Below are 26,951 nucleotides of genomic sequence, written 5' to 3'. Positions count from 1 at the left end.
ACTCTGTTCAGCTCTTCAGATTGCTGTAAAATCTGCTTTGGTTATTTGAATTCGAACCACTGATACAAGACAGGGAAAAGCAGCTCTGCAAAAAAGTAAGCATTTGCAGGGTAATTGCCACAGTGCACAGCAAACCCTTTTCATAGCACAGTAAATAACTCTGCTGGAGGACTAGTATGGAATTAAGCTTTTCATTCCTAATGTATGGATGTACCTGTAGCTGAACTCATATGCATGGAGTAAGATTTCAGCAGGTAGATGTGAAATTAAGATCACAGGGGACTCCAAGCTTATCCATGTTCTAAAGGACAGTCCCCTTTAAATGATATCCACCCTGCTTGCAACTACAAAACAGAGTGACTAAAACTCATGCATCACAGGACTGTTGTAAACATTACCAGTGACATCTGTCTTGTCAGTGCTGGAGATAAAGATGAGTGGCATGTGGGAAATAGCTGCACAGATCCTGGCTGGCCCAGTTCTGGTGGTGGATGGATGGCTTCTCCTGACCCTGTGTGTTGAGAAAGCAGAGCTGTCAGCTGTGAGTGCTGCAGCTCCTTCCTCTTCCTCGGTGCCCAGACCAGGTGGGAGCCTTGCTGGGTCTTTGTCTCCTCTGACTGTTACAAATGTCTGTTAGTTTCCCTCACCTTCCTGAAACAAAATATTGCTTCAAACTTGGAGATTTGAAATTTCCTTTTTTTCCCTAATTCATTTAAAATGAAAATATCTAATTGTAGGAAAAACTGATTTTTTTTTTTCTTATTTTAACTTTTATTCTCTCAGCTTTCTTATGAACAGTAACAATTAGATTTTGTAGAAAAAAAGTAATCAACTTCCGCTTTTGTTTTGAAATTATTATTTTTAGTTTTGAGAAAAGTCAAAAGGAGCAGCTTTGAAAATTAAAATGTGCTATTATAGAGATATAAAAAGTCTAGGTTTGTGAATTTTCTCTTAAATATTTTTTTCTTCAGTGTGAACATCATCACATGTTCTTTTCTCAAACTTTTCTTTGAAGAGCAGCTAAACAACTTGCCAGTCTTCCAGATATGTGGTTGTTTATTGGTTTTCTTTTGACATTGAAGGTCGTGATGCTTAAATGCCTCCATTTTCTTTGTAAGAGGATAGAAGGAATGTTTTTTCTTTTTTTTCTCTTTTTTGGACAGCTTATGAATGACTTCTGATTTGATTTCTTGAACAGAAATCTGCCAGCTACATGCAGCTGGGAGTTTAATTCATACTGAACAATTCATGCAGGAAATTTTTTTGTTCATAAATCCTTTTTAAACTTATTCCTAAATTCAGGCTTAACACCAGTTTAACAGATGCATTTGCCCGTGAGTTTATTAATAGACAGTTCTTGTTCCTTTTAACTAATGTGAGTTTCCTGGCTTTGTTGTCATGTTCACATTCAAAGCCTCTGGGGGTTTTGAAGCCTTGTCATGGAAAAAGAATACTGTTGGGGGATGGAACTGATTTGGGTGAAGTGGACACTGAGCTGGTGAAGAAAGGAAGTGAGCTGTTTTGAGAACACTACAGTTTGTATGATACGTGACATTCTTTACTACCCCGCCACTGCTGGAGCAAAGAGATACTTCTCCTGCTGTATCTGGATGCGTTGTGCATGTCCTGCATCCCCAGCTGGGCTGTTGACTGCAGGGATTGGACTCTGGGCCTGGTAGAACTCATAAAAGATGCTGTTAGCCAGGGCTCAAGAGGGCATGTTGATGTTATCTTATGATGACCATCCATGGGGAACAGAAAATCCTGGTTTCTGAGATCACTTTCCCATTCTGAACTGAAACAAAACTAGGTTTCTCTTATAAGATTCAATATTATTTCATAACTTTAATCTCTTCAGCTTTACTTTTGAATAATATCCTTCCATACTAATATTTGATGAAATAATTGAATAAGTATTCAAAATTTGAATCAAAATTAAGCAATAATCAAAATGTTTCATGAAGGCTGATGTAGCTGTGCTCAAGTCACTTTGAATCCTATGGGTTATGTGTGATCCTGAAGTCAAGATGAAATATCCAGTGATGAGAAAGGAAATAATAAGGTACAGAAAATGAACTATCAATGAACATCAAGAATAGAGGGCTGTGATTTTATCCTGGGAACTTTTGCGCCTGTGCATATGTATAGAAAGAAGAGATTTAATGAATCTGGGAGCAAGATGGTTGGAGGTAACTTTAAAACATCTTCAAAGGGATGATGCTTGCTGGCCTTCACTGGTATATGCAGATAGCATTTTTATAAGGGGTTAAGGCAAAGATGCTTCTTCTGAAGAAACAAAGAGTGCGCCAGTGCAGGAGGAAATTTTGCCATCTGCAGTGAAACATCAGCACGACACCATGATGGGCACTGGGAAAAAATGATTTCTTTCTTTAGTCTACACTGGTAGCCTGCTGTCAAGCCAGTTAACCTTTAAGATAAATGTGGAAGTGCGAGTGCTAGCAGGAAGAGAGTGGGAAGTGAGCTTCTTGGATACAAGGGACAGTTGTTTTCCATGAAAGTGTGGGTGGGATCTGGCCATCCTCCTGCAGCCCCAGGAGCTGGAACAGCATGTCATCTTGGAGAGGCCTTCTCAGGAGCCATCTCTGGAGAGGACCTATGGCCTCATCCATAGCACAGCTGTAGGCAGAGTGCACCCATAACACAGGGAAAATAGAGTTTATAGTGACATTATTTGGTGCAAATGGACTGAAAAGTCAAGAAGGGATGGGAGCTGTACATGCAGAGTGGTAAGATAGTCACAGGTCTCCTTATATGTCTTGAAACTGTATTTAATTGTAGCTTAATGTGCTAATCATTCAGAGGTATTAATTTCTAAGATTACAAATATATTCATAAGAGTTGTGTGGTGGTAGATAACGTATCAGAAGCTGGACAATTCATCTTTAATTTGAAAATCTTATAGGCTTTCTTAGTTTCAAAGAGTTTTGGCCTCCATTTGATACTCTGGTGTTGTATGACAGCAAACTCATGTAAACAAAGAATTTTTCTCTGTGAAATCAAATTAAAGCATTAGCACTGCAATCCTCAAATCATGCTTGAAAGAGAAACTTCAGAGATTCTATACACTGTTTTCCATGTTTTAGTGTGCACTGCATTCTAAAAATCACAGTGCTCATCTACTGTTGTAGCTGCTTGTGAAGAATATTCTCTTTGTGTTTTCAGAATGTGGAAGAACGTGTGGTGTAAACTTAGTCTTAATAAACTGACTGCCTTAGCGTGAGTTAAGCTCAAAGAATCTGAGAGCTTCAGGTGTTGCTTATGTCTAAGTACTACATCTCTAGCCTTGTACTCCTGCATCCTGAAGTGACACCTTTCTGTTCAGGAACGTTCTCAAAGTTCGTGTCAACTAAGACTGCTATGGGCAGTAGGCCAAATTGTACAGGAGGCATATGCTGGAGCAGTCATGGAAAAATATGCTGCAACACACCCTGGGCTTTCACACAACTCCTGGCTGTCCTGAGAAGTCATGATTGTTCTACACTGCTTCAGAAGATGCTAGGATACTAAACAGGAGATCACCACTCCACATTGCTTGTCCAGGTCTTAGCTTGCATTGTCTCAAAGAGAGAAAAAAATGGGGATATGTGGAGAGGAAGGAGAAAGTAATGGACTGAAGGGGAGTGGTACAGAACCACTTAAATCTCTGAATTACTCCTTAAACTGTAGCTGAATCATGCTGATATGGAAATTGATTCCATTATCTGAGTAGGGAACTTACTGTGTTGATTTTATAAAAAAAAAAAAAAAAAAAAAAAAAAAGTGTTTGTGCTGCATTTTTGTTTTACTTAAAAGATCTTTTGGGAGCAGTGAGTGTTTTGGCACCTCCTATGCACTAATTTCAATGTGACTTGAAGGCTGCAGTGGGCTTTGAAAGTAAGCTGCTGTGTGTTCACTGCTTTTAAAAACTGAATCATTCAGTTAGGAGCCAATAGTTTCAGGATCTGAAGTTTAGTCTTGTTGCTTGAAAAATCTCAGCTCAGGTTAACATGAAGCAAAGCTTTGAACAACCTTGGACTTTTCCAAAATGAATTTGGTAATGAAGATGTAGCAAGGGTTGTTATTTGCAGCTCCAGCTGCAGGAAGTGGAATAGCAAAGGGGAGCCTGTGCACAGCTGGCAGCACCTAGGTCTCCTATACCCTACTCATAGGGGCTGGAGCAGTGTGAGTACACTGCTAGTTTGCTGGCTCGGTTCACCCATGTTTTTTAGAGATACTGAAATAACTTGTACAGTACCTGGGAGATGTTGATAGAAATCATTTGGAAAGCCTTGAAAGCAGAATTTGTTTCTGGTCTTCTTCTGCACTTCCTCTTTGTGCTGTGTAGAATTTTTGGGAATAAAGATGGCTAGTGGAAGTCACTGAGGTCATTCAGGTAATACCTGTGATACGGCCAGTTAAAATTTCTTAGAAGAATTGCTCTGTATCAGTGAGGAACTGTGACTATTTCAACAGAGGGCACCCATTAATCTATATTTGCTTTGCCCTAATAAACTTTGTTAGACAGGGTTTAAATAAATTTCAGAGAATGTTGTCAAATGTCTGTGAAGTGAATAGTTTATCTCAACCTTCTGATTAAGAGGAGACATAAAAACCAAGGTCAAAAATTAATATTATTTCTTTGTTTATGCAACAGCATTCAGACTAGTTTGGATTGTATACAGTCTGGAGTGTTACTTGTGTATTCACTGTGTTTCACGAGTGTTTCAAATAATTTCAAATAACTTCCTAGCTACATGTACAGAACGTATAAAACTTGTGCAGTATGATCATAAGCGTGTTCTTCCTTGGGAAATGTAGCTGGGATGGCTGTCTTTTTTTTTTTTTTTTTTTTTTTTTGGAAGTTAAGTGGTAGTTTAAAGTTATTCTCTGAGGACCTACACTAGAGTAAAAGTCAGGGGCGCTGCCTCCGTGTTCTTGTCTGTGCAATGAAATCCTTTGCTAGTGTTTTAAAACCTCATCTCAGAAACGGTTTTGCATTTTCTGGTTAAACCCTGCCAAATGCTGGTGTGTGAGGAGCTTGTCCAAGTGGGGAGGATGTTTGTTTTAAACCAAGTTTGAGAAGTTCAAAGGTCCTTGTCAGATTCTTCATTATTGGTGTTCAGAACTCTAAATATTGGGAACTCAGTGTCTGCAGATTGATTCCTACAGTAAACTAAGCAGTCATGGTACAGAATTGTGACTTTTTTTTTGCGGTCAGCATTTTTTTCTTTTAAAAATAAGTTGTTTTTTCTGTTAATTTTTTTTTTGCCTGTTCTTTGTTTTATCCTTGGTTCCTGTAATTAAAGTGCTTGCTCTTAACTTCGGTAGCCATAGTGAAGTGCTCAAAGTATACCACAATGTGCTTGAGACATCTCTTTGAGCACAGTCTGTACTTAAAGTAGACATGTAGTTGACAGACATTGTTTTAATTTCTTTTTTGAAGAACTATTACAACTTTAGCTGTCATTACTGTGCTAGAGGGGATAGAAGATCATAATTTTTTTTCTAGTCAAAGCACTAAGGAAAACAAAATTTCATTCTAAAACACAGGGAAGATGAAAGAGGCAAATGTTGAAAAAATGAATAGCTGGTAAAGGAGGGAGAGAAGAAATGAGGAAGACTGAAGAATTTCTATCTTCAGTTGTTTATTCAAACTTGCGCAAATATCAGCCCACTATTGCTTTGCCAAGAGTGCTGCTGAAGGATTAGCCTTTCACCCCAGCTCCCTTTCCTTCATTTTCTTTAAATTTGATCAGTCTTCATCTGGTAGAAGTGGCTCCCTTTTAGGCCTGTGGGGCGCTGAAGTTTTTATAGAACAGTATTTGAGTCAGGAATATGGCTCTGGCAGCTTTTAGCAGCATTTTTCAAGTTAGTTCTTGGTTTCTCGTGCTCTTGGTCAATACTTCATTAGTCTGCAGCTGCGACAGGATGTCTTGGTGATCTTTTTCAATCTGAATATCTTCTCTGGCACAGATTTCTTCCTGCCTTGCTACCCTCTTTTTTCCTTCATCATTCATTTACTCGTATCCTTTTCTCTCTTATTTTCGTTTCCATTCAGGCATGTATGCAGAAGTACTGGGTTATATTTAGATGGAACCGTACCTCTGGAGTCAGAAATCTCATTATGCTTATGAGATATTATTCTACTTCAATTCACTTGTGTATAACTTGTCCTAGACCTACATAATGCCTACTATCATAGTGTGAAGTTTTTTTTTTGTAAGTGTTTTAGATTGTTAGGCGTACTGCTCTCTAGTTTCAAATCCTTACTGAATAAAGTAGCATTTTATTTGTGTCCATCTGCTTCTGTGCTGATGGACATACAGAAGCAGACAGCTGCGTAGTAAAGAATGATGTAGGACACGGGCTGGAAAACACTCCCGGGCATTCCCTACTGTTTCTGGCACTAAGATTTCAAGCACTGCTGTGTCCTCAGAAGGATGAATGTAATTTGACTTGTTCAGATTTGGGAATCCTCTGAGGCCTGAAACAATATTTGTTCTGTGCCTCAAATCTAGTTTTGGAGGGAAATAGTAGTGACCAGTGACAGTAAATTATATGGGGAAAATGTTTCCTCTGCTCTGATGGAAAAATTATTTGTTTGGGAGCAGAGTTGTTGCTATTACAGCCATCATGCAGCAGAGCTTGTGCAGCATTCCATGCCTTCTCTGGTGAGCAGGGGGAAGACAGCCCAGAGCAAGGTTGGGCTTCTGTGGGAGGAAGCCAGTGTATTTGTTAACAGTGGGAAAGCTGGAAGAATATAATTGGTAACATGAAGATTGGAGAGGATATTCCTGCATTACTTGGTGGCTGACAGCAAAATACATACCAGTTTTTGAAAGGAAAGAAAGATCTGTTGTATGGACCATCCTAAGCCCAGCAAGGCACATAAGTTGCTCTATGGAAAGAGTAATTTTGGCTTCAATTCAGTGAGTTTAACAGCTGAAGTTCTGTACAGACATAATTGGTTTTCTGAAGTTAGCCCTAACAGAGTTACTATGAAAAAGTTAGAGCTTTTATCACAGCAATGTAAATGCATGCTCCTAGTGGCCTCTGCTTTCAGCGAGGTCACCAAATGTTACAGTTCTCTGTGAAAGTTAGCATCGTGACCTGATATTTTTAGTACAGTGTCTTTGGGACTGGCTTCCCTATGCATCCAGGAGTCATTCTGCTTTGAACGTTTGCCAAATGCTCTCAGCAGCTAAGTATAAAACTTCAGTTATTACTTCTGAAACCTGAAAGGTTCAGTGATTGAGGAGATTTTTATGTTTCATAATATTTTGGACTTCATACTGCATGTGCAGTCACTATGTTTTGACAGTATTTTACATTTTATTTTTCCAAGTACTGTTTTATTAGATTAGCTCAGATAGGAAGAATAACTTCACATTTATCATGAGTAACTTGCATGTTCAAACACTGATATTGAATAGTTTAAATCTCCGGAGTACAAACTATAAATTAACATTAGAGGCCTCTCAACATCCATTATGCTGTTCAAAAGGTTGTGCAGAATTAATAGTTGCCAGCAGTTTCTACTCGGATACAGATACATCATCTCTTCTACCATAGTCTTAACTCTCTTGAACTGCATGTGTTGAAAAGAATATCTCAAAATTAAAAAATGGCACGGCTGAATAGTGTAATGAATCACCAAGGCTTTTATTGCCTTTCAGGAGAAGATTCATGTTTTCTTGCAGCTCGCTTTACTAGTTTTCCTAAAAAACAGTGATACTATATGGTTAGCTGAGCATAGGCCTAGAGGACAAAACCCCATCTTGCTGGGACCTCTGATTCAGCCTCTTGACAAGCTTAGCATAAAAATCTGATATGCGAAGACATGAAGAATGAGCACTTCTGTTACAAGAAATGACTTTCTTTACCAAGTAATATGGACTTTTAGGCATGCAGATAGAACAGTGAAGAGTGTTTTCACTACTGACTCTTTTTAGAATAAATAGAATTTCAGGCCCTAGAGTTCTTCATTGATCATGTTTCTCAGAAGTGTGAGAAATTTGGACATAGATACAATAAATAAATCAGTGAAAATCCCACAGTGTGCTGCAGGATGCATTGCAGACCAGAACTTTTGGTTAAGAGCTTGTCATTTCCAGTACATACAGTAGTTGGGAAAAACAGCTTGGCATCTTTGAAATTCTGCAACAGCTTATTAATTTGTGCTACAGGCTAAGGGTGGGAGTCCATGCTTCTTGAGGAACATAGGAAGCCTGGGAGAAGTACTCAGAACTTGTGAAGATAGAAATTGGAAACTCTGGCTACTGAAATCAGGACTGTGCTTCTACCCATCTGTGGTAATAGTTTTCTCATGGTGTTGCTGCATATTAATCTCACTGCAGCTTGTAACAGCTTGTTTATCTTATTTGCTGTTCTCTTTGCCATTCTGATGATGTGCTGCTGGATGCATAGTACTAGGCCAGAAAATCTTATATCTTCACCCCATCTCCATCCCTTCTCATAACCCGTTACACACACACACACACACACACACACATATATTTAGTTTCACCACAGTAAGACAAAGCAAGGAGTTGGCAATTAATTACTTTTTCTCAGAACCTATTGTGACTTATTTTTTTTTTAAACCACACATGAACTAAGTTCCTTTGAAATTTCTTGGTTAGTATTTAGGGAAAAATAAAATGTCAAACTAGACTTCTGATCTTTCATAACAGCATGTAGGACTCTAGTGTTCAAATTTAAGGCTTAAAGCAGCTGTTCTAGTTGCATTTACTAATTAATTAGGCTGGAAAAGAATGACTAAGGTTTGATTATATTTAAATTTGTATTTCAGTTTCTACCTATGTTGAAATCAAGATATATTTGTCTTTACAAACACTCATGAAAATGACTCATTTTTTTCAGAGATGGTGTGCATTAAGAATGACCCTACTTAAGAAGCTTAGTCAGGAATATTATCTGCTGTTTGTTGAAACTCTGGAGGTGAGAAAAAGCATGTGACCTAACGATAGCCTGGCTCTCTCCCTGTGTTTACACTACCTATGTAGTAGGTACAAGTGCTCGTCTGTGCTAGAACATAATAATAGGGATAGGGCATCTAGGTGTGTGAGACTGAATCCTTGTTTATTCCATTGTTGCGTTTATGCAGATATAATTAATACTTTCATACTTAAATTCTCCTCTTGTTTTTCTAACTACAGCTGACCTTGCTACCAAGATGAAGCAGAGTAAAATAAGCACATTTTACCTCTGAGAATCCAGTCTTCAATACAAAGGTTCTAGGAGCTTTGTATTAGACATGCTCTGAGTATGTTAGGAAGGTATTTGTCTTCATCCCAGCAGACGGAAGATTATAATTAATGTTCAAAGGAAAGCGTACATGTGAAAGGGATATGATGCAGTCAAATGCCACCTCAGACAACATGTGACTGTAATGGATTTACAGAGGGCTGGCAGTATCTATCTTTTATTAATAAGAAGTGCTACAGTAAAGAAAAATTGCATATTGTTGTAGTTGTGTAGATGATACTTTTTTTTTTTTTTTTTTTTTTTAAAAAGAAAAACCAGAACTTACTTGGTAACAGCACAAAAATCTAAGAAACCTTAATATGTTTTCTTGTTTTTTGTTCATGAAGTTATATCTTTTATTTCTTTGGTTTACTTATTTCTTCTGATTTAAAATTACACTGTTCATGCTGATGAATTCAGCTCAGGTTGACCTGGAGTGTGTTCAAGCTGGAGTTTGTATGCTCCTAATCCAAGGTCTCCTTCATGAATATCTTCCTTGCCTGCAGCCTGGCTGCTGCAGCCTGTTTTGTCCTGTGCAGGCACTAGTGTGTGAGCAGATGCTTCATAGTTTTTGGTCAGTTCATCATTATTTATGATATAATCTGTGTCCTCATTCTTCAGCTGATCCTGTATGTTTCAAACAAGGAAAAATACCAGTGAAAGGACCATTGAAGAGGATTTTTATAAGGTTTAAATGAAGAACAGGTTAGATACAATTCCTTTCACTTAATTTCCTTATTCTTTCAATTACTAACTTATGATCTTCAAGAAATTTTGATGATTAGGGCAAATAGTTGCTTACCATGTTCAGCTCTTGGACGGTGCTGTGAAGTGAATTTACTATTCAGATTTCTAGGATAATTTCAGTGCTTAAATATCACTGACATTAGTCAGATGGAGCAGCCAATGCTTTCTTTCAGCATCTGACTGGATTATTTAAAATCTGACTCGTGAGCTGAGTATGCGTGTACATTCTTCACAATGCAGCATGGCACCTTCTGGGATCCCTCTCTACAATCCTGGAGAACTCCCTATAATCCTTCACTATAAAAATAGTAGGTTTTAGGAAAAGCACTGTGCCAGGCTGTTCCATTGAGTACAGTGACTTTTGGGGTACACTTGAAATACCATTAACCAAGTTAGGTACTTACGCCATACGCCCTGGGGCTGGTGAGAATTCTGGCAACAGGATTACACCAGTCAGGTAACGTCGTCGTGAGAGGTGGACCAGCATGTGTTAAAATAGGTTTTAGGTATCTGTGAAGTTTGTTAAAGAAAATTTCCTGTGTGAATTTGGTACTAAGATGCTTCTGTAGGAAACTTCATTATAAAGCATAAGGGCGTCAGCCAACTTGATGGAAACGAGCAAAATAGTATTTATGTACTCATCCATTATTGCATTGATTTTTACCTCTCACAAGTCTTTACGATGCAGTGCTCAAAATCTGTCTGGAAGCACAGCAGAATGGCTGAAGTGGTTGTCATGGAGTACAGAAATGGGAAAAGGAATTGGAAGAGGTGCAATACGCACTAGATTGTTCTGCTTGCTGCTCTCATCCTCTGTTTGCTGTAAAAATGTGATCTTTTTAAAGTACTTCCTGTTATAATCACATAAGATGCAATTGTATCAGCTATTTATGTGAAAACGGTAGCTAACAGTTTCTTAAACATATACTAAGTTTTCTGTAAGGTGAATGGATTTCTTCAACTGGCAAAGAATATTTCATCAAGTATCAAGTTGCTTTATTCTGAGGAGCATACAAATGTTATTCTCTGTAATACTCTATCTTTAGTATTCAATACATTTGTTTTGCATAGTCATTTTACAACACTCAACATATTTGTTATACATCAATGTTTCTTTACATAAAAGCACGCACAAACATTAAGAACAGGCTTTATGTTAATGTCTCACACGTCTTTCCTATCTTTTTTTCATTCAAAAGTGCTGTATTGAGATGAAAGAAAAACCTGCTCGTCTTAAGCAAACATATCTTCCTTGTATCTGCCAATAGCAGCTCCCTCAAGCTGATATATTTTCTCTGTTACTTTAACTTGCCAAGTGATTTTTGGTAAGCAGGTCTCAGATTTTTTTTTTTTTTTTTTTTTTTTTTTTTTTTGCAAACAAGGGAAAATTTTCATTATTGATTCTGGTCCCTGTCTCCTCCTCCTGTCCCAGCTCTCTCTCTTTCCCTCCTTTAAGGGAAAGTAGACATAAAAAAGTGAATGATGACTTGAGTTCTGCAGAAATATTGTAGAAATGCTCAGTGAGTAACAGTGTGTCTTAGACCTAGTCCTTCCAGTACCATCTCTTCCTTCATTATTGTCTGGCACCACTGTTCTAGCCACTCTATATAAACTGTCAACTGAAGAAACTGAGTCACTGAAACACCCTCAAAATCTCAGATAGATTGAAAGGCTAGATTATGCACTTGGCTGTCCTCTGTACTACAGCCATAGCAGTTGTTCTGTGGAGTCTTTTATTTGTATGTATATTTTCTCCTGTGCAATTCTAAAAAACTTAATTGCATCTATTGGAAGATCATGTGATTCCCTCATCCAAAGTTAGTGGGAAAGATGAATGTTGAATCCACTCGAATAAATAAATCCGATCAAAACAACAATCCGGGCGGGATCTATCAAAGTGCCAATCTGATGGGGTTGTGTAGGAAATTTTATATCAGGTTATATCTTTTTCTGTAGGAGCAGGGAAAAAAAAAAAAAAAAAGCCTTCCTGACCCACTTTTATTTGAATCTTGAAGGAAAAGTCCTCCCAAGTGCCAAGTATTTAAGAGCTATTTTTAAAATGCAATGTATGGAAGCTGCCAGTTAGAGCTGTTTTGTTTTCAGCATTTCAAAAAACAAAAAATGAACCTGATTAGAAAAAAAACCCTGCAAATAAGAGCTTAATTCTAGTTTTTTCATCACTGGAAATATTGGCATTGTTAGTATGAACAACTTGAAGCACTTGCGCTGAGTTGTTAGACCCAGTGTGAAAAATTGAGTCTTTTCATGGAAGCTTCATGTGATTAAACCAAGTCCTTCCATTCTGTTCTTTTATTTTCTTCCAGTGTAAGTAACAGAAGATGAATATTTCTCTGCGTTTCCTCTTTGAACTATGATCTCTTAGTGGGGCCTTGTGTCTAAGCAGACTTGGTAGTGAATTATATAGCCCTCAGTCTAACTTGTCCTGTTTACCTCCTGTGCTTTGTACAGACAGCACATGTGCTTGCATAGCATAGCATAGACTAGCATCATACCAGATGGGAATAGTGGATGTGTGCTGAAACACGCAGACTACTTGGCCAGAAGTAATCTTCAATGTGGAGATTTCTACCCTAACTCCTTTCCTCTCCCCGATCTTTTGAGCCACCACCGCTTTTAGGATTAACTTCAGCAAGTATTTGGTTGCTATGCATGAACTCGCATGAAGCCTTCATTTTGGACTGTGACTGATCTTCAAAATCTCTTTCGTTTTCACATTTGTTGTGCTTTGTCCATGCTTTTGCTTTTCAGTCTCTTGAGATGCTGTTTAAAGTGAAGTCATTTTTCTCCATCTTGTTATGATGCTTCTGGTTCTGTAATAAATTATTTACCTCTTGTTCCTTAGTAGTTAACTAGTAATTAATTATTCAGTCCACTGAAAGAGCTTAACTTGCTGGGCCTATTTGTCATGTTTTAATGACCTGCGCTGTAAATGCTTTCTCTATTGTTGGCATGGTTTCTTTATGGTATTACAGACATTATCACATTGTTCAGTGCAGCATGAAAGGGGAATTTTAATCCATGTGTGATGCTGGCATTTCAAGAGTATATCAGACATGGTTTACAGTATTTTAAGACCAGCAAAAAAAAATCTTATCACACTCCAGTGGCTCTGGTTGCATCTCCTGCGAGAAAGAATTTAAATACAGTAATAGAATAAGATGGATTTTTGCACTGAGGCTGCTTTAAAAATTGGAGAAAAACCCCAAAGTGGTTTCTTAGCAGAACTAAGAAATTATTGTCTAACCAAATCTATGCCTTCCTAATACAGGATTGGGGAGAGAGGTTGCATTAGACAACCTACTCTTAGACTTGCATTTCAGCTCTCTGTGGGCAGAATGGCTCAGATACTGTACTGTGTAAAGAGCATTATTATTATTGGAAAAGCGGTGTGGTAATTCTGAAGTTGGGAAACTGAGTTTGATATGCCATCGTATGCACATGTGTGGTCCATCATATAATCAGGGTACAATACTGGCATGTTAGTGTGCTTTTGCTCATGTAATCAAATACTAAATTTTCCATTGAGCCCTCATATGTCCAGGCTTCTACTCTCACAAATCTGTACCCTGGGAGCCCTTGTTGTCACTTGAATATCCCTTTGGCCTGACAGTTCAGTCTGCGGTCCCCACTGTCTGGGCACAGTTCCTCTACCACCTTCATTGCTGCCAGACTCAGCACCGGAGTCAGTGTTTGACTGTTCTCTGGTTCTGCTTCTCCTTTTCTGAGTTTGAATCATGTGACTACTTCTTACTCAGCAATAAGAAAAAATAATGCTTTTGCAGAGAAGATAGTCAGGAAGATGGCATTTTGGGTCTCTTCTGCAGATATGTCTGGCCAATGTGGCCTAAAGTGAACTTCTCACAGATGGTTTGCTGGGGCTGACAAGGCTGAGCAAGTGAAGCAGGGGCTGTTGGAGGATGCAGCATGTTCAAAAGCAATAGGACCTTCAGGGAGTTGCTTCTGAATTAGAAGTTGATTTTTGTAGAAAGCATATGGATAGCAAACTTTTCAAAGCTGCACAATGTGACATTCAGATTGAACTTTCATATCTCCAAGGTGGAATTTGAGGTCTTTCCTCTAAGTATAGATCATTTAGAGAAGATCTCTTGAGGATTTTTCAGTGGGAAAACTTGGAATTTCTTGACTTTTACCTGGTCCTTCCCCACCCCCCCCCCCCCCCCAAAAAAAAAAAAAAAAAAAGTACACACAGCTCAAAACAGCTGTTACAGAAATTTGGAAGTTTTCCTTTCATACATCAAATGTTTCACAAAATTACAGGTAATAGGAATGAATGAAATCTTCAAATGAGAGTTGTCAGGTAATCCTGATGAGAAACGTCAGTAGCTGCATATTGATAATTTCCATTATGCAGAAAATTCTGAGATTTGAAAACAGTTTTTTGCCAAGTTTCAGAATGAAGAAATTGGGATCTCAATTTTTCTTTCAATCAGTAAGCTGAAATGAGCATGGTTTCGTTAAACCTCATCATAGGACAAAATTTGGGGGACGTTGGTAAAATCGCTGTTTTTAACTTAATGGTATGAAGCTGTTCAAAGAGCAAAATAGCAAGGCAGAAATGTTGTGACTGTTTTGAATCAAAGACTTAAAGGAAACACATTTCTCTTTTGCTCGAGGAGCAAGTCCTACTCCATCTCTGATGGCTTTGCTATAGAGCAAAACAGTAATTGTCACATCCTCATTTTCTTTATGCTCAACTTGAGCTTTTGAGGGAAAGTTAATTTATAGTTTGAAGACGAGGGGAAAAACCCCCAGATCTCATGAGCAGAAGTGGCCACAGTTATAAATACATATGGCAGCTCACTTTCAGCTCTATGAAGTACTGCATTTGGCTCAGAAGGCGTTTTTTTGCCTTTTGCCTCCTCCTGGCTCTGTAACTCAGTGTAATCCCACCCTTCCCTAAGGAGGCAAATGCTCTCACACTACAATATTGACTATTAAAAAGCCCTAAAATGCAGGAGTTCCTGTGATACCAGTAAAAATTACACCTTGTTTTTTTTTTTTTTTTTTTTTAAAGAGTACTTTCCTAAAGCAGGTGAGCTGTGTTATAAGTACAGATTTGTTGTAAGTATGCCCCTAAATACTGCTTTGGTAGGTGTTACATTTCTGCTGTAGGCATAAGTCTCTAGAGGCAAATATCACCACTCCCAGAATCTTTCCACTGTGCAGTGTTGTGAAGGTTTCTTTAGTACTGCAGCTTTTATTTTTAAAGTTACCCTGTCGTGAATGCTTAAACTGGGGTTTGTGAATTATTTATGTCATGAGTTTATTATTTCTTTTTTGTATTTATGAAGAAACATATAGAATATACTAAGGAAAATATATCATTTCTGTTCATTCAGTGTTTTCCATAATAACAGCATATTTTATTTTGCAACTTGGGAGAGTTTCAGTTTTTAAAGAGGAGTTTAACATTAGCTATGTGATAGTATAAAGAGCAAATATTTCCATTTTTTTAAATGTTTGCATAGGAGCAAGCAAACCATGAAACTTTGATTATCTGGCAAAGTTCTGCACATGGGTAGCTGCTGCTAACAGCTGACTGAGATTATTTGGTTACTTTGTACAACAGCTTGTGTGCATGACTGAGCTGGTGAGGCACAGAGACATCTCCAGGTTTTAAATGCATACATGGCAGATTAAGTTTAATGACCCTTATAGGGGAGGAGGATGATCTTTCCTCTTGTACGAAAGAACTTTCTTCAGGAGAAGGGGAATAATTGGTGTAGAGTGGTTCAAAAAAAAAAAAAGGAGAGCATGATTATATAAAATTAAATCCTTAGAATCACAAGCATACTTTTGAAAATACCACAAAATTTAAGGTGACTTAACTTGTACAGATAACCTGAACTGCACGGGGGTGAAAGCTAAAGAAAAGTGACTACATCTGTTCTAAGTGATATTTTAATTTAGAGTCAATATTAGTGAATTTAGTCTGGCTGTTTGTGACTCTCTCTCTCTCTCTTTTTTTTTTTTAATGGAGTGGATTAAAAAAATTTTCCATCACTGTTGTAATCTGAAGTACTAAGCAACTGAGGATAAAGGGAATCGTACTGCAGGCCTACAAAGTCAAATTACTCTGTCTTCTTAAGTGATTACTAGGTTTAGTCACACCTGAGGGTAGGGAGGATGGATGAAAATCAGGGGTAATAAAAACTAGTTTAATACATTCTCACAGGAAAGTCTGTTTGTCTTACAGTAAGGTTCCCAATCCAAATGGAAAGAACAAACTCTGGCTTTTATTCAGAATGTGACTAAATTTTGAAGCTTTCCGCTTTGAAACTAGAGGCCCTGTAGAGATGTGTGCAAAATGGCAAGAGTCGATAGAATTATTCTTAGTTGAGTCTTTTTACAGATAAGTAGCTGCTGACAGATAAGTGGCTTGTTATCGGGTATGCACTGAGTAAAATGTCTGGTGTATTTGCAGACCATGGATTTCTGCTTGAGAGCTCAATGAAAAGAAGAAAATTGAGACATCTTACTCAAGTTATTTGAAGCCTATTATTTTCTAAATTTAATGCTTACATGAAAAGAAAAAAACTGAGATGTAAATGGAAACTTGCTTAGATAATTGATGAGTGGATAGTGCAGCTACTTTTGAAAAGAGAAGGGTAGCACATGAGGAAGGGTAGGAAAATGCTCGTATAATACTCAGATGAAATACGTGAACAGATGTGAACGTCAGGCAAATTAGCATTAGAAAGCTCTGGAAGATGCAGACTATATGAGGCATCTAAAGAGAAGAAACAACCCCCCTGACATCAGTTGTATAATGTGAAAACAAGGAAATGACCATCTGTCTAACAACAGCCACCCCTCTCATCAGAATGCAACCAAATAATCATATACATGTCTACATTTTGAATTGCCCCTGTGAGAATGAATGAAGTCTGTTACGTATATGTAAAGGTTATGATGCGGAATACTGATGAAAGCCATGAAACTATGATAATGTACAGTGGAGAGGGAAGACTGTGGTTATGACAACAGCCATATAATTCATTACAGGAGAGCATATATTAAAGTCAGAGGTAGCTTTCAGTGAGATATTGTATAGTAGACTGAAAAAGAGATGTTCTCTATTACTGGATAATGCCTGAGAACCTTCTCGAAGTTGCACATTATAGTGTGTCCAAGAACAACCCAAACAAACAGTAAAATAAAAGAATATCCTTTGGGTGACAGTGCAGAAAAAGAAAGAAAAATGTGAAGGGTATTACTGGCATGCATGTGATTTTGCAGGGAAAAGTGCGTGCTTCACAACTGGCATCATTCATAGGATCTATCTTCCCCACCATCAGACACTTTATAGCAGGATATGCAGAACAAAGCTAATCTAGCAGTCTTTCATCAATAAAGAAACACAGGCAAATCCCTAGGCAGTCTCGTCCTGCAGTGTTTGAGCTAATTGGAATTGAAACTAAGATGAGTTTCTTTCCCTTTGACTACAGAAGAGTCTTAACAACTAGATTAGACTTATCTAATAATTAGGTATCTAAAGTTCGATGTCATGAATTTCACTCTAGGACATAAAAAAAGCTGAGCTCCTGAGGCAAAATATAAGTAACCAAACACAGCATCTTCCACATATCAGGGAAATTAAGAGGCAAAAAGGTAAAACTAAAGATAGATTGTTATGAAATAATTTTGATGTAAAAGTCAACAACAGAAATAAAAACTTTTAAATCATTAGGCTTGTGAAAACCTAAATGGCAATGATATTCATAGAAAGAATTTCCTCTCAGGAAATAAATAATAATAATAAAAAAAGAGTCCTGGCATATATGAAGATTTAGGAAGTCTCACAGGACCCTTGAAAACTTTTATTTGAGCAGCTTGAGTATAGTACATGTGGTGTGAATGGTAATCCTCCTTGCAGAAAGGAAACTCTGGCTTGTGGATACCTTTTAGCTTGGTTACAAAACCAGAGATAGCACTGACATGAGCAAGCAAACCTGTTGTGTTAGACAGGAAGAACAGTGCTGTGACCTGGTTGTGCATAGAACCTTAACACCTTAAAAAGACTGATGCTATCTGCCTCAGGTGAGATCACTTCCAAGCTCTTCACATGAAACACATCTGTTGTATAAGATGCTTCAGCCCCAGTATTGGCAGAAGGAATAGGTGCAGAAGAGCAAGCAAGTTAGCAGGGATTTCTGCGCTCTGCATGGAAGATGGTATTTCAGAAGGATGTTCTTGACATTACTGCCTGCTTGAGAATGAGCCCCAAAAATGTATGTGTGAAAAATGAGAACTAGTACTATTTGTGTACATTGCTGGCCACAAACCTAGTCATTCTCAAGATGCAGAGAGACTAAACCTAAAGGTTAAGCACAGTGAACTATAAATTGGTTTTGACCTAATGAATTACTTCAATTACATCTTAGAAAAAAGACTGGATTCAAATAAAATGAAATCTACAAAGCTTCTAGAAACCTCTTGCAAATAAATGATATCAGGTATGATAATCTCACACCTATTAATACTGTTACTGGGATTAGCACTGATTGTATAGCCTCTGCTACAGAAATGGAGAGTTAAGAAAGCAGGAAGCAGATGTGAGCAGGAATGGCTAGGAAGAAGGTAACGTGAGCATACTTTCCAAACATTCAGCTCAAAGTAAGATACTACAATGAAAGCAAGGCATGACAACTAGATCTTTGAAAGCAGCAGCTGGAATAATATTCTTGCTTACAGTCCTCTGGTGACATGGTTGAGAACTGAAGCCAGTGCATCAAAGCTATGCTCCAATAGGGAAAGAACTCTTTGGCATTTTTTTTCAGGAAATTGGTTATTTTATCTTTATAGATATAGCTGCACAGTTACATTTAAAATGGTCCACAGGTGGAGATATTTTCTGTCAAAATCTTCAGCTTCCTGCTTTGCCAAGATGCAAAGAATGATTCTGGTTATGGAAGTGCAACTTGAAAGGGAAATATAATCCTGTTTGAGAAAACACTGTAAAAAATAAACAAAACCCTTCAAAAGTTTGTAAGAAAAGGATGAGCTATGAATGGGGAAGAAAGGCCTGGAGGAGCAATGCATCCTATATGCTCACCTGTTTTTGTGAATGTTGACAAAAACTGAGAAACAGAAGATTATTTGTATATCTTTTAGAAAGGAAAAAAACATGAAGAATGACATCTATAAAATAAACTAACCTCTTTCTCTATCATGAGCTTGGGGAATAAAGACAAGTAAATAAGAAGATGGATATCAAGCCAAAAGAGAAGAAATCAGTAATTCTGAAGAGAATAAAACTCTGAAGGTTTGTTGAAAGCTGTTTGGTAAAGCAGTGAAAGATAGAACAGACAGCAAATCTCTTAGCTCAATATCATAAAATTACAGAATCCTTAGAGTTGGAAGATGTCTTTAAAGGTCATCCAGTCCAACTCTCCTGCAATGAACAGGGGCATCCACAGCCAGATCAGTTTGCTCAGAGTCTGGTCCAGCCTGGCCTTGAAAGTCTACAGAGATAGGGCACTCGCCACCTCTCTGGGCAACCTGTTCCTGTGCCTCATCACCCTCACTGGAAACGATTTTTTCATTATCTCCTATTGAGATTTACTCTCTTTGAGTTGGAAATTATTTCCCCTTGTCCTGTCACCACAGACTCTGGTAAAGAATCTGTCCCCTTCTTTTCTCTAGTTCCTTGTAGGAAAGGTTGTTCCATCCTTTGGATCATTTTTATGGTTCTCTTCTGAATGTGCTCCAACAAGTCAGTGTCTTTTTTGCACAGCGGAGTCCACATCTGGACACAGTACTCCAGCTGAGGCCTCACCCGTGCAGAGTAGAGGGGCAGGATCACCTTTCTTGACCTGCTGACCATGCTTCTTTTGATGCAGCCCAGGATACGGTCAGTGGCTTGGGCTGTGAAGGCACATTTCTGGCTCATGTTCAGCTAACCATCCACCAGTACCTCTAGGTCCCTTTTGGCAGGACTCAATTCTTTCATGCCCCAGCTTGTGTTGGCAGTGGGAGGTTGCCTTGACCCAGGTGCAAGACCTTACACTTGGATTTATTGAATCTCATGTGGTTCTCCTGGGCCCACTGCTCAAGCTGGTCTAGGACCCTCAAGCATTGATTACACCCCTCAGCTTGGTGTCATCTGCAAACTCGCTGAGGGTGCACTTGATTCCCCTGTCAATGTCACTGATGAAGATTTTAAAGAGTCCCAGCACTGATACTGCTTGTCCATGCAGACACTGAGACACTGACTACCTACTACTCTCTGGATTTGATTCTTCAGTCAATCCACTCATAAAATCCATATCTTTCCAATTTGGAGAGAAGGATGTTGTGCGGTACTGTGTCAAAGGCCTTACTGAATCTGGATAGGTGCAGTCAGTGGCTCTTCCCTTATCCACTGATGCGGTTATACCACTATAGAAGGCCACCTAGATTGGCCAAGCAGGATTTGCTCTTGGTGAAAACATGCTTCCGATTTCCTATACCACTTCCCTGTCTTCCATGTGCCATAGTGTAGCTTCCAGAAGGATTTGTGCCATGATCAGTCCTGGCACAGAGGGGAGACTGATAGGTCAGTAGTAATATGAATGTACAAGCTACCCTGAGATCAGAGATGTGTGTATCCCTACTGAATATAAAAGCGGAACACCAAGATGATCATTTTTGGGTGAAGTCTGTGGCAAAGCCAGAAGTAATAACATACCATTCAGTCATAACATTATATAATTGCTTATTTGTACACTTTTGTGTGAAACAATACTCATTCCAGATGAGGGAGTAGATTCAAAGACCACGTAAGAAAAACAGGGCATGTTCTATCTCTATTTTTGGAATAATGTTATACTGACTCATGTAACATATTGTGCTTATAGGCAGGTAATGAATAAGGGAGCTGCTGGGAGTGTCAAAAAAAGGAAAAGTCTTTTAATCTTGCTGAGCTGCTGAGAGCAGGATAGCCTCTGTAAAGCCTTGTTAATAGAAAGCTTGTTTAGTTTAATATATCCTCTGAGAACCTTTAGTCCTGTGAGCAGATTGGTCCAAAGATTATGTCTGAGGATTCTCTTGCAGCTTTTTCTGATGTGTGACCCATGTTATGTGCACAATTAGCTAGCTGGACGAAGTTGAAAGTCTCTAATGGATTTGTGAAGAAAGCACATTAAGAAGTGGAGGGCTCAGTGTCTGAAGAAGGGAATATATTGCACAGGAATAGGTTCCACTGTAATCCAAAGAAAGCAGCCTTTTAGCAAGCCAGATCTTTGCTTTTGAAAGGATATTTTAAAGTAGGGAAAGACCAGTTAGAAAATACAATGCAACATTCATGAAGATGTATGGAAATTTCAGAGTGAAGAACAATTGAGGATAATGAATGATGACAGAGATCCTAGCAAAAGAAAGATTTTTACTGAAAAAGAATAATAGCAGCTTTAATAATGCAAGGAGAAATAAATGTGAGGTATTTATCCTAATATTACAGTTTAAAACTCTAAATTGGTTAAATGAAGTATTTTGCTTAGGAATAATGGCAGATTAAAATAACAGTACAGAGGATTCATATTAAACTGCTTTTTGATCAGTGGAGAAATTTATGAAATATAGAAACAAATCTAAAAACTAGCACTATATTTCCATTAGGATAGCTGCTCTCACACTTTCTATTACCTGTCTAGTCTGCAGTGGAATGCCAAGCTCTTAATATCTGTCTTTGTGTGAAAGAGTTTCCTGGGGACTGTGAATGTTGGAGAGCAGTACTGGGAGCAGTGCGCTGTGATGGGAGAGCTTGAGATGCACAGTTGGAAATGTAGCTGGATGATTGTGGGAAAACAGAATGAGTTTTGCTTGACTGAAGCTTTGGAAGGGGTATCATTTTGCAAATGTAAGTGTTTCAGACTAGAAACTGCAATGAGAATATATAAGATTTTCTACTATTTTACTGCATTTTTAAGGGTATGCAAGGACTTAACAGAATGAAAAGGCACTTGCTTTCAGGCAAAAAAAAAAAAAAAAAAAAAAAAAAAAGTATTGTTTTACAGCAGGTATTCAACTTGCAGCAATCATTTCCTGCAGGAATCACAGGCCGTGCGAGAAAGGCATAATCAGATACTGTAACACACGTAGAGCTGTGCAAGCTGAGACAACAGGAGGTGCTAGACCTTAGGTTTCCCACTCTACAACCTATGAAGTTTACTTGGAGGATTTTATTTTATTTTATTTTATTTGCTGCTGGAAAATCAGCACAATGGTACCTGGATCTGCCACAGCATGAGAAAATCTGTGTCCTTGTGATGCTGTCATTGCTGTGTTTGGCTAAAGGATAAAATGTTTTCGTAATCCCTTTTACAGGATAGCTTTGACATGTTACAAGAGATGTTGTGGATATTAGGCAGCAGTTTCAGAGAGGTTAAGCCATTTTGTTGAGGCTTGCCTTCCTCACGTCTCACAGTTCATTATGTTTCCAAAGAAGGATTCTGGAGACACACGATGAAATATATCATTGTTTTCGTTTGGCATCTTTCTTCTTTGTAACTGGTGCAATGCATTGCACACATAACAAAGTAGACACTGACCCAAATGCAAACAGTAGAAAAGATGGGGAAATGTACAGTGCAGTATGAATGAACATGAGGTTTTCTTGTTCTCAGTGTTTCATTATAGCCTGAGAAGTCAGCTACTGGGGCTTCAGCCATGAGTCATTCATTAAGCAAGAGCTAGCTATACAGTGCACAAACAAGAGTTCCGTGACTGTGATTTGCTTAAGAAACATATTCACTGAGATCGCTGCTTTTCTTTTTCTTTCCTCTATTCAACGGAATCCTTGCTCTGAACTCCTCACCACATACGTGAGATTTCTATCTCATTAATTAATAATCCAGAATGAAGTCACTTCTATTAAGAGGATGACAATTTTTAATAGCTTTGTAAAATCCATGATGGTAGGCAGAATTGTGGAGAGTTTAGAAACTGGGAAATCTAAAACATGCTTATGAGCCCTCTGGATGTCTTAGCAGCAGTGGTCATATAGTCATATTTTGAATACTTAATGAAATTTACGTAACATTGCAGTATAGAAATGGTTGACATTTATGCAGTGTCTGAGAAGATAAAGAGTTAGCTCACCAGGAAGTGAGCTGGCTGAAAGGTCACATTATTCTCAGGAAAAAAAAAAAAGGGAAAAAAAATAGTAAGAAAGGCTCAAATAAATGTACTTGTCTTGGCCTGTAATTTGTTACTGTTTTGCACTAGACATTATCTAAACTTTGAAGACACGATTTTAAACTAGTCGACATTTATCTTTCCCCTATTTACTGTGGAATCTGTGGCCAAAGTATAAAAGAGGCCTAGCATTGCAAATAGTTTTTTAAAAAAATATGAAAACAAAAGGACCAGTCCAGGCTTAATGAATCATAATTTTAAATTGCTTGATATAAATTTTTAAAGTAAGATCCTAGATTCTGATATTTGGTACTAGAAACTTCTCCTATGTCTACAAATGCAGACCTCAGAGATGGAACATCATAGACTGTGTGTTCAGAATCTTTTTATCTACAACTTTCAAGAAAACGTATAACTGTAGTAGAGTAGTAATATCTCTTTAACCTACTCATAAGACTGTAGAAAGTTGTATATGTAGAAAAAAGAACTTGTCAGACAAATCAGATTTTATCCTTGGAAGAAATGACAAGTTTGATTGATAAAAATGATCTGTATTTAATAAGCTGCGTAAGATTTATAATGACATTATGATTGAAATTAGCACTTTACAGTATCAATAAGACATGCATTAAAATGATTAAGAACTGGCTGGTTGATAGACTACAAACAGTAATTGCTGGTGGAGAACTGCCATGGATTGGTGAGTGTTTCCATGCAGATTTTAGAGCAATCAGTAGAAAATTTGAAAATTGTAACTTCACCATTGTTGGTAATGGAAAAATGTATGGATGGATGATATAGATTAAATCACGATAAAGGCAGTGCAGTCATGCAGTCGCACCTTAGTTGCTTCATAAGCTGGTTTCACTCCAATTTATTTCCTTTAGTTGCGTTCCTGGAGACGAATAAGAGCCGACAGTCTCCGCAGCAGTTGTGGATGGTAGCTAAGAAGTGAGGTCTGGGGTAGGGGGAACAATGTAAGCTGTGAGCTAAGAATAAAACTAGTGTCAATACCCACAAAGACTGTTAGTGAGACTAGTGCTGAAACACTGTATACCCAGTGTGGAGGTCCACATCTTAAAGTGGTTTCAAAAAGTTGAGGAAGATGTAAGATCTCTTTCAATCTAAAAAAAAAAGCTGAAATTCCTTCCATTCTGTCTCAAAAAGATTAAAATAGCACAGATCTGTATCTGCTAAAAGATTAAAATAATAATAATAATAATTGTTTTAGCAGCAATACCAGTGGGAAACATTCCTAAGGGAAGCAGTAAACTCTCCATTGCTCACTTTTTTTTTTTTATGGTCAGAAATGGATACATCCCTGGTATGTGTTTGTATGTGTTCTTGAAATCAATACAGGATAATCTTGAGTCTGTGATATCCAGGAGGTCATAGTGGATAATTTAGATACCCCTTGTGCTAAATTTTGTTCTTTTTAAATTTAATTATTTCAAACATGAAAAGCACTTTGACACTAGGAAAGTTTTCTTTCTTAAAAGATAGTTGGCATAGTACCCAAGAAATGTTTATCTTAAGCACCTTTTTTTGGTATTTTCTTCATTTCTTATGTGCCTTGCTGTCCCAAATTATGTCTGTGCAACCTTAATTTCCAGTCTTTCTAGTTATTTGGCTCTGCTTCACTTAGCTTGGTAACATTCTGTGGAAGCACATCCTCTAAGCTCCTCTTTGCTTTCTGCCAGTGGAATAAATATTTCATTGTCTTTGCGTGTGAACCTGTAGTTATTGAATGAGTTTGACAAATCTGTATTGCCTTTGTACTCAATTATAATCACTAGCTTGGAGCTTATCAATAACAGAATGCAGAGGACACATAAATTAGGCATCTTGAGGACTTTGTGAGGTGCTTAGATGTAAGTATGGTGCTAAACAATAAAGAATTACTACTTTATTGCGGTATCTATTAGCTTTACTAGCTTTGTACCCGGCTCTGTATCACCCTGGATAGCTTAGATCAGTGTCTTTTCATGCTGCAGCTTTCTTTATTCCTATGCTACCCATATCTAAGAAGGAGAGCGAGCAGCTGGGGATACCATCTATGAAAACATGTACCATCTATGAAAACGGAAAAAGAAGCAAGCTATGATGGGGCAGGATATTTCTAGTGCCTCTGCCCATGGCAGTTCATCTCCCAGGGACAGATGCTAATCTTCTGGACTGTTGGTGAGATACAAGAGAGAGACACGAAAAACAGTTTCCAGAAGCAGGGTCAGCACCCAATCTAGTATGACAGTAGTTGGCAGGAGCTCGATGACTTGTCAATATCAGTGTTATGAAAGGCCTAAATGCAATTGTTATTTGTTAGTTTCACTTCAGCCGAAGGAACATCTAAGAAGGTAAATTTCCCTTCATCTGTCCCTTTTGGATGATCGGTATTGCCATGATCTAGGTAAAGGCTTATGTCAGCTTTACTACAAATACTTTTTGTGCCTGTGTTGCTAATCATTTTCTGCTGGATTATCATTACAGCAGATCCCTTGGCTATTGCTATATCTCCATAGATTGCAGGCAATAGCTTTTGAAGAGACAGAAACGTGTATGAATTTCTGTATCTAAGCATGACAGTGGGAAATTACTCTGGATTCTGTCATAGCAGTTCTTGACTATTGTACATCAGAAGGGAAGATTCTTCTGATCAGAAAACAATTCATGGGAGGTGACAGGTTAACATTTATAATATAAATATTTTTAATTTCTCAGATAAAAATGCTTCTGGGTTTAGATGCCTAATGTTTCAAGGAAAAGACAATTTTCCAAGGACATTTTTGTTCAGGTGAAAGGGTTTTTTTCCTACTGAATACAGTTGTGAGAGAAAGTACTTGAACAGCACAGTTAGGGCCCAACCATACATACAAATATAGCTTTGTCTGACCTAGGATAACTGTCAAGGACAGAAGATTATGAATATTTTAGGGGTAAGAGAGCTACACTAGTCTGTCTACAGTACTAAGCAAAGTCTTTGGATATTGAAGGAAAAGGGCAATCAAGGGCATTGAGTTACATGGAAAATTGGATAAAATGTAGTGCTTTAACAAAAGCAGATTGCGTCAGGCTAGAGCAGTATCTTTCTTTGATAAGATAAATGATTTGTTAGGCAAGGTCAAGGTAGCAGATCAAATATATATACGTTTAAGTAAAACATGTGAGATACAATGCCTCATGGGAAAATATTCCAGAGAGACAAAAGGGAATAGAACACATTACAAGATTAATTTCCCCTGTAGGCAGCTTGCGTCATCTTACAAAAGGCTTACATTCAATCCAAGAATTGAGAGAGGTTGTGTGAGGTGTGCCTTGGGCCCTGCTCCTGTGATCATACCTTTAAATGTAACTGGGATATGAAAGCAGTTTTCAGAAGTGGATTTTATAAACAGCTGCAAATTAGGACGGAATTGCCAATGCAGAAGACAATTAGATTACGTTTAGCAAAAAGAGAATCTTGGAGACAACAATAATAGAATGGGAAGAAATTTAATAGTATCAAATATGATCAAGCATCCAGTGACTAAATAAATGAGAACACACTGCAAAACATTCTTGCTTAAGACATTTTCCTCCTTAGCTGATGAGCACATAGTGACAACACCCTGTAAGGGAAGGAGAACTGCTTAGTAGCTGGAGTGAAAAGCAACATGGCTCTGAGCATCTGTAAACAGATGCAATTTTCTCTAGAATTGCTTAGATAAAATACTTAATAGGCATAACGAGATTTATCACTCCTTAGCTTTTTGGGATGTTTTTTGTAATTCCTAGATTTGGCT

At 38.0% G+C, this 26,951-nt stretch overlaps 1 protein-coding gene across 6 annotated transcripts in view; it reads right to left on the bottom strand.

The window, feature by feature from the left end:
- Nucleotides 1-26,951, bottom strand: part of SLC9A9 (solute carrier family 9 member A9) — a 199,222-nt gene that overhangs the window by 20,758 nt on the left and 151,513 nt on the right. For 2 of the 6 annotated variants that reach the window (XM_042820766.1, XM_042820765.1), the window contains exons 15-16: nucleotides 10,419-10,524; nucleotides 9,430-9,894 (exon numbers count right to left, since the gene is read on the bottom strand). The exons of 1 other annotated variant lie outside the window; for it this stretch is intronic. In XM_042820766.1, the coding sequence (XP_042676700.1) occupies nucleotides 9,670-9,894; nucleotides 10,419-10,524 (331 nt within the window). In that variant the 3' untranslated portion in view covers nucleotides 9,430-9,669. Of the gene's footprint in view, nucleotides 1-9,429; nucleotides 9,895-10,418; nucleotides 10,525-23,755; nucleotides 24,162-26,546; nucleotides 26,778-26,951 lie in introns of those variants that run through there. 3 more of the 6 variants (XM_042820769.1, XM_042820775.1, XM_042820772.1) reach the window with 3 other exon arrangements.

Source organism: Centrocercus urophasianus, unplaced genomic scaffold (genome assembly GCF_019232065.1).
Source record: "Centrocercus urophasianus isolate 14NV4802_14NV808 unplaced genomic scaffold, USGS_Curo_1.0 seq_19, whole genome shotgun sequence".
NCBI lineage: Eukaryota > Metazoa > Chordata > Aves > Galliformes > Phasianidae > Centrocercus > Centrocercus urophasianus.
Note: the sequence above shows the minus strand (reverse complement) of the source record. Positions and strands in the feature narration are given on the sequence as shown.